Raw genomic sequence first — 12,550 nt, forward strand, 5'->3', positions numbered from 1 at the left:
CCATATTTGTTTGGCACTTACTTCATAGTTCAGACTGACCATAAGCCCCTCCTATGGCTCAAACAGATGAAAGGTGAAAATCCTAAACTGCTCAGGTGGTCCATTTCCCTACAGGGGATGGACTATACAGTGGAACATAGACCTGGGACCCAACATGCCAATGCAGATGGACTCTCAAGGTATTTCCACTTAGAACATGAAGACTCAACTGGTCAATGTTAGTTTAATGTCCCTGCGTTTGGGGGGGGGGGGGGTTGTGTAGGAGAGTAGGATCTGCACTTATGTTGCCCCCACTTTTTTTCTGGTGTATACACTGGTTTCTGGCTATAGTCTGGCTGGGTCCCTGCTAATCAGGGCCCCAGTCTCACTGATCTCTCTAAACAACTTGGTGTGCATATTAGATGCACTAGTGATTGGATACTGTGGTACCTTATGAGCCCCTAGTATATGGTACCTTAGGTACCTAGGGCATTGGTACTTCACAGGCGTACCAGGGGCTGCAGCATGTATTATGCCACCCCTGGGAAGCATTCTCAATCTGACACCACAGGCCTGCTACTGCAGCCTGTGTGAGGTAGTGTTAGCACTCCTCACTGAGGTATAGGTTCCTATATCTCACCATACACACACATATAAACCTATCAGCCACCCCTCTTGCAGGCCCTAACAATCCTGAGGGCAGGGTGCTTGGTTTACTATGTGAGGGGGTGCTTCTGCATGAGCAGGACCCCTATGCAGCTGGCAGAGTCTGTTCTCTGCTGCTGTTTGTGGATGCGGTTAAACCATATACTCTTAAGTGCATCATAACCTCGTGGTAAATACTGACTTTGGAATGACTGCATCAAAACATGTCGTGTTTGGTGTCAAACAACTTGGAATCATACCCCCACACCAGTAACTGGTGTGGGAGAATGATCCCACCCTTCTAGAGGGGATGACATGTACCCACTGTACTAAACGGTAGAAATCTCCAAGAGCCCTGGCATCACAAAATGGATGCCACCAGCACAGACACTGGGCAGCCCTCCTGCTGCTGACCGAATCTCGCAGTGGAGGAAGCCCAACAAAAGGCATCCTGTCACATGGAGGTGTCACCACCTCCCAGACAGGATTTAGTGTATTGGAGCTGGGTGGGTGCACTCTTAGAGTGCTTTGAAGTCCTGCACTGGGGGAGCAGTAGGCTCCTCTGTGCATATGCCAGCTCAAACCGGTTCAGGGGCTACCTGACCCTGCTCTGGCGCGAAACTGGACAAAGGGAAGTGGGTGTAACCACCCACTACCCTGACCCTCCTAGAGGAGTGGTCATAGAGCTAGTCCCTCCCCTATCTTCACTATAAGATAGCAAGCATTGCCAATGCAATTCAGATTACCCTGGACGATGCTCTGCAAAGAAGAATCCTGGCCCTTCGACGTTCCACTACCTTTGGAAGACTGAAGAATCTCCCTTGGAGTCAAGGAGTGACTCCCCTGCTTGGCAGGCACCAATAACCTCAATCAACGGTTGCAAACTTCACCGCTCCCACTGGAGTCCAGAGTCCCTGTGGCCCCAGAAGCAGATTTCCTGACCTCTCGACGGCCATTTTGAGTCCCCAGCGAAGCTGTGGCATCTGGACCCCACGAGTGACGAGGAACTGCAATACCTGGGAACCGTGCACTGATTTCGAGTGCAAACCCTAAACAACGTTCTATGAACTTGTGCTTTGGACCATTTGTGGCCCAAGTCCCCAGCAGGTCTTGTTCCAAAAATCAGCGGCCTACCCCGTCCCGAGTGACCATGGGCTCCTGTGAAACTTTTCCTGTGGCGGCATCTTTGCGATCACTTGCCCGTTGGCTAGTGGGTCCCCCGAAGACTTTCTCAACGATTCAAAGGGCTCTCCTGGTTGTTCCGGGCCTGCCCTCACTTACCCTCGCTGGGTAAGTCCACCAGACCTTGCTGGTCTGCATCACCGACTATCTTCAGTCCACACGAGACTTGCAGTTGCCAAGGCTTGTTGGCTCCAATCCGGTTGCCGACACCGTCATCAGCTGCAGACGTCATGGGACACTCCGAATCCAGCTGCTGGTCATCGTCGATCCCTCCTGGACCTCGTGAGTGAAGAGACAAAACACCCTCGATGACCTGAAGCGACGCGACATCTGTGGTCATCCATCCTGCTGGCCACCGGTCACTAGCAAGTGACTTTGAACACTGTCCCTTCAATTTTCAGATCCTCTTCATCTTCAATCCACCTTTGGATTCCAGCGGACACCTCTTCAGTCGTCTCAAGCAGCAAGTTTTCATTGGTCTCCATTGAAAACAGCATTGCGACCCGACACCAAAAGACACCTATGCACCCGGCTTCCCTGGGTGAGGTAGCTCGTACACTCCGGTGCCCAAGTGTGTGTTGGCCCTTGAAATACTTACCTTGTAAGTGGCTTGCTTGTTGACTTCTTCGAAGTGCCCTAAATCTTTAAAATACAAACCGCGACTTGCTCCATTGTAACCTATAGGAAACCCGCGGCTGTGTTTAGACACTGCACGCGTCTCCCGTGGGCTTGTTACTTACCTGCTAACACTGCAGTAGTGAAGTCCCAGCGATTCCCAAGGCCCTAGGCTTTGTCATTTTGCAAGTCGACTTTGTTAACCCATTTTTTTAGTATATGGTCTGGTACGCCCCTAGGGCTCCAGCCATATTTGTGCTTAATTTATTGAGAACTGTTGACATTTGAATGTTTACCTGGCTTCTAATCTCATAAAGAGATTAGTAGAGTGTGTCTAGAAATAAATACATATATATTTGATATATATACCTGTGTGGTGTCCTTTTCATTTGGTAATTCAAGAGATTATAAGGTAAAACAAGCTGCTTTACATTCCTCAGAGACTTAGCCTGAAGGCTGCTCTCCACAGCTACCACTAGGATAGCTTTCTTTAAAAGGTTGTCTTAAACCTATCTACCATAAGAGTCGAATTGGACTGGTGCAAGGTGGCCACTATAACTAGTGACCAGCATATGCCAGGCCAACTTCTCACACCTTCCTTGACAAGTCTTCTCAAAATATTTTTCTTGAAGAGCTGTTTTTTTCTCCTGGTGCTTTCTCAGGGTCTACATTCTAAAAGGTCTAACCCTGGAAGAGTGCACAGTTAGTGCAACCTTCCCAGATAAAACTCTGTGGGGTAGGCATTCTTATGTGTGTGGGTCTACTCCTCGGTATCTAAGCAGGATAGGCCTCTGGAGATTTGCAGCGTAAATATTTTCTAGATTCACATGCTGTGTATTATTCCGCCATCTAGTGGTTGGATTCAGATTTCTCCATTTTTTTGTAGTATTTCTTTGATTTTTTCATTTTTGGTTGTTTTTGGCCATCAACGGCTCCCCCGTTTGGTGCTTCCTGTGATGTCGTACACCTTCTCCCAGAAGCTCTCACACTTGGTCGCCATTTTCAGATTAATTTTTTACACATTTGGGTCTGGATGCTTGGCTGAAGGCTCTCCAACATGGGGGAAGAAAGTTTGTGATAAGTTCACCGAAAAGTTGGACAACATTGAGAAAAGAACATCAACAAAGAGGTACCGGAGGAGATTCCTAAAGTAAAGGAGATTTCCTCGATGGTTTGGAGAATGCCTGGACAGGCAGCTCCCTGTTGAACGTAATGGAGAAGACTCTATTCCAGTTCTGCCTGAATTGTCACCACAAATTCTCGCAGACAGACCATCAACCCCTTTGCAACCTGTGCCTGCCGATACATCATTGAAGTGACAATTGCACTGCCTGTTCAAGTCGAAGACACTGAGGACGAGGGAGAAGCAGAGACAGGCACACTACACCAAGAAGGGACAGAAACCAACTCCATCCCTGAGAGACCTGGACCTGTCGAGCAACGAGCAAGAAAACGTTGCCGAAGGTGCTGAGGGGAAAACATCAGATGCAGAACGAAGAATCATCGAAGCTTAGGCTACCAAGAAAGATCACAGGTAGAAGACACACTGACTCTGAAAACATTGCCTGGGTCTCGAAAAACAGACGCAAAGGTGTTACAGGGGGCCGCGTTAAAAAACTTGCTGACCAAAGGCATGCCCAGAGACAAAGAACCCTTCAAATTCCTCAAAAGGGACACTGCAAAGGGAAAGCCTCCCGAAAAAACACACTTGTCAAAAGATGGATGAGGTTAAGACGCTTCAACGTTGCAGCGAGAAAGCTCTCAAGGTGAGCAAAGAAGCTAGATGACCGCTATTTCGTGGACAGAATCTTTGAAGTCAAAGAGAAAATCAACATCGACTCTCAATCCAGAACAATGTTTGGCAGAGCTCGAGAGGAAGAAGAGAACCTCGAGGCTGAAATGGCCGCACTGCTTCAGAAGAGGAAAGACTTTGACGCATCCTTGAGGGAATATAGAATTCCTCTGAAAACTTCAACACCTAAAGACCAGGGAGGGAAGAACGTTGGAGATATCAAACATCCTTTAACACCTGAGCCACTGGAAAAGGCAGAAGAACTCTTCAATTAGGGAGAGGAGGAGCAGGAAGGACGGGAAGTTTCAGGACTCAGAAGAGTCTGAATACACAGAGGCTCTGGCAGGACCTGAAGATGAACTCCGCTGAGGAAATAGTAGACTTATCTGTCGAGGTCTTCGCCTCGGGATGATATTGGAATGTACAACTAGATCATCAAAAAAGGGGCTGACAAATATGGAGTGCAGCTTGAGGGGGTAAAACACAGTCTTGTTTCCTGTTGGAAACTCTGTTGCCTTCCCAAGCCAAGAACCAATTCCTTCCAATGCTGCCTAGTGTCCTGGACCAAGAAAGGGAGGCATTTAAGGAACCCACAACTTGTAGGGCAGTGACTCAAAGGGTGGAGAGGAAATTTTAATATTCTTATATGGACCCAGGGTACATCAAGGGTACAGTACCAGCTGATTCCAATATCATCTATACAGCATAGAAGAGGGCCAACATCCAATCAATGGCGCATCGCAAATTCAAATGTCTACTGGGAGATGTCAGAGCTGATGAAGCACCTGCGAGACCAATACAGAAAGAGAGCTACACACCTGACAGAAGAGGGCAACAATATCACCAATACATGCCTGAAATCGACATTTGATGCAGCAGACACAGCTAGCTGTGAAATGATGAGGGGATCACACCACACAGTCATTCTTAGCTAAGAATTTCAGGTTTCAAATCGGAAATTCAATGGAAAGCAGTTGTTTGGGAGCCAGTCCTTCTAGGGAAGCAGCCAATCTTCTGCACATCAGCAGCACTAGCAGTATCAGCAGCAAGGATGGCAGTCCTTCCGAGGAAGAGCACGGGAAAGAGGACAGCCTCACAGGGGAGGCAAAACTCCTGCCAATAAGTAGCTTCCCAAAAACACACAGCCTCTTACACACAACACCAGTGGGAGGCAGAGTCAAGAACTTCTTTCAGGAGGGGAGGAAGATAACGTCTGACAAATGGATCATAAACTTCATTGAGTTTAGATATGGCATGGAATGGGAAAGGATACCTCCAGCAAGGGGACCGAAAAAGAAGGTCCATTCAAAGAAAGAGACATCACAGCTACTCAAAGAGGTAGAGGAATTGCTGGAAAAAATAGCTGTAAGAAAGGTGTCCAAGACATGGATCAGGAAAGGAAATTACTCAACAAAAGTCCTAATACCAAAGGTAGACGGATCTCTTCACTCAGTTCTAGACCTCAGATTCATAAACAAGTTTATAAAGACGCAACAATTCAAAATGATAACCTTACAAGACGTCATCCCACAATTGCAAGAAGGGGATTACATGGCAAAAACAGATCCTAAAGACACCTACTTGCACATCCCAATGAACGCAAAACACAAGATATACCTGAGGTTACGGTGAACAGAATTCACTACCAGTTCACAGTACTAGCATTCGGTAAAAAATTTGCACCAAGGGTCTTATAAAGTGTCTAGCAGCAGTAGCAGCTCACCTAAGAAGACAGGGAATATATGTCTATCCTTACCTGGATGACTGGGTAGTAAGAGCAAACTCCCAAAACAAGTGCAAAGATCATATACAGCAGGTAATGATGACCCTATTCTCACTGAGTTTGTCTATAAACATTGAGAAGTCATCAAAGAAAAGTATTTCCCAGCGAAAGAATACGGTCACTGTTGGTGGAAACTTGTCTTTACCAGAAGGTGCAACCTCTGACAGAAAGGACTGTGGGGAAGTTGTTAAGGAAGATGGCTACATGCACCCCTTTGATACCATATGCAAGATTACACATGAAACGAATTCAGGAATGGCTACAGAACCAATGGTCACAAGCGATAGGGAGTTGCGAGGATCTAGTAGTTGTCTCACAGAAACTACATCAGGAGATGGCGTAGTGGAACAAATAACACAAGGAAGGACATTTGCACTACCAACTCCAACAGTAACCATTACAACAGATGCCTATCATATGGCCTGGGGAGCACACATGGGCACACTCAAAGTATAAGGAGTCTAGAAAGAACAGGAGAATGTACAGCATATCAATATCCTGGAACTAAAAACAGTGGGGCTTATTTACAAGCATCATTGAGCTGCGTGTCACTTTTTTTGATGCACCGGCTGTGCAGTGTGTCTGCTCATATTTACAAGGCCACATAAAGCCACTGTACGTGGCTTTTCATGGTCTTGTAAATATGGCCCCCTTTCTCGCATTGTACAGCACACAGAGAAAGAGGAATTCACCTTGTGTGATTGTTTTTCTGCAGGAAGGTGTTCCTTCCTGCACAAAAACAATCACCCCTACAATGCAGACACTCTTGCACCATGGTGCAATGGTGCCGGCATTGGCGCATGGCAGCCCATTGTGCACCAGCACAGGGGAAAAGGACAGGAATGTGCCGTATCTTGTAGATACAGTGCCTTCCTGCCCTTTTCTTTTGATGAACGGCAGCACAGCAGGAAGGCTTGTTGTGCTGCTGTGCGTCAAAATATTGTAAATGAGGTCTGCTGTTCCTGACCTTAAAAGCCTTTCAGAAGGAGTTATTGGGAAAGACGAGCAAGGGGGGACTCAATCCTTTTCCATGTCAAAGGTATCCCAAACAATCTGGAAGTGTGCAATACAGAGGCAAATGGAGATAACACCAGTTCATCTAACAGGCAAGGACAATGTAGAAGCGGACAGGCTGAGCAAACAAGCATCATGGTTGCATGAATGCGAACTCAATCAAACAGTACTCAAATAGATTTTCAGGAGTTTGGGAACACTAAAAGTAGATCTATTCCCAACCCTAAAGAACACAAAATGCCAAAACTTTGCATCCAGGCAGTCATACCACCAATCCCTGGGAAATGGTCTGTTCATAGACAGGTCAGGGATATTTGCATACGCTTTTACCTTGTTTACACTGTTACACAGAGTGATCACCAAATGCAGGCAAGACAGAATGAAACTAATACTGTGGGCGAGAAACAGCTAGATAGAAACAGCACAAGGTAACATTCTAAAACTACCAACACAACAAGACTGTTGTCAATTGAAGAAGTAAGGCTACTAAACCCAGAACAAGAGACTTTCAGCCTGGCTCCTAAAGACTTAGAATTTGGTCATTGAAAACTAGCAGAGAACATAATAGCTGTTCTTAGAGAAGCAAGAAAGCCAACTAAAAGGAAGTGCTACATTGAAAAATGGAATAGATACTCCTTGTAGTGTATCAAAAAGGACTTATTAAGGAAAAACACTGAGGAAACAATGGTGTTAAAATACCTAACACACATACTAGACTGCAAGTTAACATATGCATCTTTAAAAGTACACTTAGCTGCAATAGTGGCCTACACGAGAGGTCACATAGGAAAAAGCTTCTTCACAGCTCAGGTAATACAAAGGGTTATAGAAGAGGCAAAGAGAACTGCACCACCAAGAAAGGTACCTGCACCCATATAAAATCTAAATCTGGTACTCACTCAACTAATGAAGGCACCCTTTGAGCCTTAAACAAAGCTACATTAAAGATGCTCACGCTGAAGACAGCATTCCTGGTGGCCATAGCATCTCTTCGCAGGGTGAGTGAAATACAAGACCTCACAATTCAAGAGCCATGTTTACAGGTTTACAAGGACAGGATTGTCATGAGGACAGATCCACAGCTCTTGCCTACAATAGTTTTACACTTCCACATAAATCAAACAATACAAATTCCAAGTTTTTTCCAACACCAAAAATATCAAGCAAAAAGAGCGTCACACATGCTGGATGCAAGACGCACCATAATGTATTACATGGTAAAGGCAAAAACAAGCAGGAAGACAAAGCAACTATTTGTTTATTTGCAGACAACAATAGGGGAAAACCTGTAACTAAGGGCACAATTGCCAGATGGATAACAAACTATTCAACTGTGCCACACAAGTGCAGGGGACAAACTAAACTCAACCCCAAAGGCACACACAACAAGGAAAAAAGAAGCAACCTTTGCCTTTCTAGCAAATACACCCTTACATGATATATGTATGGCAGCAACATGTTCCTCTGTACACGTGTTCACAAAGCACTACTGAATAGACATTGAAATGAGCAAGGAAGCTCGGTGGGACAAAAAGTGTTAAAATATATGTTTACAAATCTAAGTTCATCTTCAACCCAACCACCGCTAAACTAACAAAACAGCTTCAAAATCAATGCACAGCATTTGAATCCAAAAAAGATCCACGCTGCAAAATGAATAGTTTCTTACTGTAGGTGTAGTTTTGCAGCTCGAAGAATTTTCTGGATGCTTAGGAGACCCACCTGCCTCCACCAAGAAGATAGAAGGAGAGAACAGACAAAAAAAGACTCTGAAGATAGCAACCAAAGGTGGGAGCTTCCGGGGGAGGGGATACAACGTCACAGGAGGCACTAAATGGGGGATTTGTCAATGCCCAACAACAACAAAAACAAGAAATAGAAGGACTACAAAAAGTAGAGAATTTTAGATCCAACCACTACGTGGTAGAGTAATGTGAATCCAGAAAATTCTTCAATCTGCAGAACTACACCTACAAGTAAGAAACTATTTATTCCACCTTTGCAGAGCAATGCATTAGAATTCATCTGTCTTTCTTGCTGCATTCCCCATCTGATTATGCCAATATCTGTTTGTTTCCAGGCTGATTCAGCACACAAAGAATCTTATGTCAAGTGAGGAGAAGCTGTGCATTAAGGTGCTTCGAACTCTGCAGCAGATGTTGGTAAAAAAGAACAACTTTGAGGACCGGGTAAGTGAACAGGTGATAAAGAGAGAGTATAAGAGTAGGTAGAATAGGAAAAGGGTACGGGGAAAGGTGAGGCAGGGGGATCCTTGAACAGGTAGGACATGGATAGTGCAGTCGGGTGCTAAGGGCAAGTGCCAGAGTACAGGTAATGTAAAGAGCAAGGGTAGATCATGAGTAGAGAGTATATCATCAAAGTGGAACAAGAAGAAAAGTAGAGTATAGGAGCAACAAGGGCAGAAAAGAAAAACGGGCTGGTTAGGCAAGAAGGGCACAACAGGAGGTGGGGCATTCTGAGTATATAAGGTAGCTTGCATGATACGTACTGTAGTTAGCTTTGCAATGTAAGAGGGGAAGAGTATCTTCTGCTCTGTAACCCGGCCTATAGATATGTTTGAGAGGGATAGATGTGTGCACTATGGGATATTCTCTCTTATGAGTTAATATTTTATTTGCAGAGGCCATCTCATGAAATAATATTTATCTGCTTTCTTTCTTGTCAGGGGGGAGCTTTGAGAAAAATGCTTTAAAGTAATTATCTGCAAAGCAAGAAGTCAAACCCTAAAGGGGAAATCCTTGACATTGGGGTCCGAGGTAAGAAAGTAAAGAGAACTGAGCCTGGCTGTGACTCGTTGTTAGGGTTGTACTCTGTTGGTGAAGGGCCTGGCTGGAATGTTGAATGCTGCTGGCTCCGTGGATAAGTAATAATGATTTGTGCTTCTGGCTCTGTGGCTCGGTGCAAGTGATACTCTGTCTATGGATCTGTTATAGTACTGCATCCACATCCACCTGATGCTATTGCTCTCTGGTAATGCTCTGTGTAGAGCAGTAACATACCAGCCACAAGTCAGTAAACATGCTTTAAAGAACCAGCTCAGAATCTAAATGGATTGTGTGCATTGTTCACTTTAATTACTGTTAGTGTTTTGTAATGCTCTCTCTATGGATCCCTCCCAGTCATTGTATTGATTGTTGTTAGTGTTGCTTACTAATAGTGCATCGATGTATGATAGCGCTGAACCATGTCAGCCTCTTGGAGCGATAAAGGTGCAGTAAACGAACAGCCATAAACGTCACTGTTCGCTTTGTGATCTCCACAGGTTTATGGACCTTTTTCATTCAAACTGGGAGTTATTAAGCTAGACATTTAGGTGTCGATTCCGATCCTGGAAAAACCGGGTACGAATCGTCGGACGGAGCGTTTTCTCCGTCCGACCCGTACCCGGGAAATACACCATACAAACCCGCAAGTACGATTCGTACAGAAACACCATTTCCGTACGAATCGTACAAAACACCGACCGGCAAAAAATAACATACAAATCGGAACCGGGACACCGCGGACGTGACGTCCGGACGGAGTCAGGCAGCGTTTCACGAACCAGCAAGTATGATTCGTGCCCACGTCACTCCGCACGGACAATATTTTACGGCAGCCAAAAACTGCCGGGAAATCAGGACGACATGCAGAAGGAGCACCTGTACGCGACGGACAGCCATGGACCCCAACCTACGTGTCATCCCGGCCCTCATAGCAGTCCACCTGGTGTACAGGAACCGACGCAGACACCGCAGAAGGTCAGAACAACACCCAGGGGCAAAGGGGGGGGCAGGGGCAGGAAACATAACCCCCACCCAAGTCCAAAATCACACATGCCCTGTACATACCTGACCTCCAGGGCCTGGTCACTTCGGGGGTGGGGGCGTCTCCACCAAGGCCTGCGTCCGCCACAACGGAAGTCAACATGGACGTGAACCGGCATCACAACAATTGTGGTACGCACCGTACCCACGCCTTAAGAGCGTGGGTACGGGTCGTACCACGCCCACCCCTACGTCACCCCAACAATGGCGGTACGGCCCGTACCCACGTCCCAAAGGCATGGGTACGGGCCGTACCGCCATTGTTGGGGTGACGTAGGGTGGGCGTGGTACGACCTGTACCCACGCACTTAAGGCGTGGGTACGGGCCGTACCGCCATTGTTGGGGTGACGTAAGGGTACGAACCGTACCCACGCCTGAAGAGCGTGAGTACGGCCCGTACCACGCGTACCCCTACGTCACCGCCACAATGGTGGCACGGCCCGTACCCAGGCCCCCAGAGCGTGGGTACGGCCCGTACCACCATTGCAGTGGTGATGTAGGGGTACGTGTGGTACGGGCCGTACCCACGTCCTAAAGGCATGGGTACGGTACGTACCCCTACGGCACCCCAACAATGGGGGTACGACTCGTACCCACGTCCTAAAGGCCTGGGTATGGGCCGTACCTCTACGTCACTGCCACAATGGTGGTACGGCCCGTACCCACGTCCCACAGGTATGGGTACGGCCCGTACCACCATTGCAGTGGTGATGTAGGGGTACGCTTGGTACGAGCCGTACCCACGTCCTAAAGGCATGGGTACGGTACGTACCCCTACAGCACCCCAACAATGGGGGTACGACCCGTACCCACGTCCAAAAGGCATGGGTACGGTACGTACCCCTACGGCACCCCAACAATGGGGGTACGACCCGTACCCACGTCCAAAAGGCATGGGTACGGTACGTACCCCTACGGCACCTCAACAATGGGGGTACGAACCGTACCCACGTCCAAAAGGCATGGGTACGGGCCTTCCCGCCATTGTTGGGGTGCCGTAGGGGTAGGGCCCATACCCAGGCCGTAGGACGTGGGTACGGCTCGTACCATGCCAGTGGACAGACACATAGGGGTGTGTGGCCATCAGCCCCAGCAGTGCCCAGACATAGGAGGGGTGGGTGCAGAGTCCTCCCAGCAGTACACAGACATAGGAGGGGTGGGTGCCTATCACTCCCAGCAGTGCCTAGACATAGGAGGGGTGGGTGCAGAGTCCCCCCAGCAGTGCCCAGACATAGGAGGGGTGGGTGCCTATCACTCCCAGCAGTGCCCAGACATAGGAGGGGTGGGTGCAGAGTCCCCCCAGCAGTGCCAAGACAAAGGAGGGGTGGGTGCTGAGTCCCCCCAGCAGTTCCCAGACATAGGAGGGGTGGGTGCCTATCACTCCTAGCAGTGACCAGACATAGGAGGGGTGGGTGCAGAGTCCCCCCAGCAGTGCCCAGATATAGGAGGGGTGGGTGCCTATCACTCCCAGCAGTGCCCAGACATAGGAGAGGTGGGTGCCTATCACTCCCAGCAGTGCCCAGACATAGGAGGGTTGGGCGCAGAGTCCCCCAGCAGTGCCCAGACATAGGAGGGGTGGGTGCAGAGTCCCCCCAGCAGTGCCCAGACATAGGAGGGGTGGGTGCAGAGTCCCCCCAGCAGTGCCCAGACATAGGAGGGGTGGGTGCAGAGTCCTCCCAGCAGTGCCCAGACATAGGAGGGGTGGGTGCCTA

General features: G+C 47.9%; 1 protein-coding gene across 1 annotated transcript in view; it reads left to right on the forward strand.

The window, feature by feature from the left end:
* Positions 1–12,550, forward strand: part of ITPR3 (inositol 1,4,5-trisphosphate receptor type 3) — an 895,552-nt gene that overhangs the window by 700,214 nt on the left and 182,788 nt on the right. The window contains 2 exon segments of the mRNA XM_085647149.1: positions 9,091–9,199; positions 9,697–9,787. Of these exon segments, the coding sequence (XP_085503275.1) occupies positions 9,091–9,199; positions 9,697–9,787 (200 nt within the window).

The sequence above is a fragment of the Triturus cristatus genome, chromosome 1_1 (genome assembly GCF_964204655.1).
Source record: "Triturus cristatus chromosome 1_1, aTriCri1.1, whole genome shotgun sequence".
NCBI classification, from domain to species: domain Eukaryota; kingdom Metazoa; phylum Chordata; class Amphibia; order Caudata; family Salamandridae; genus Triturus; species Triturus cristatus.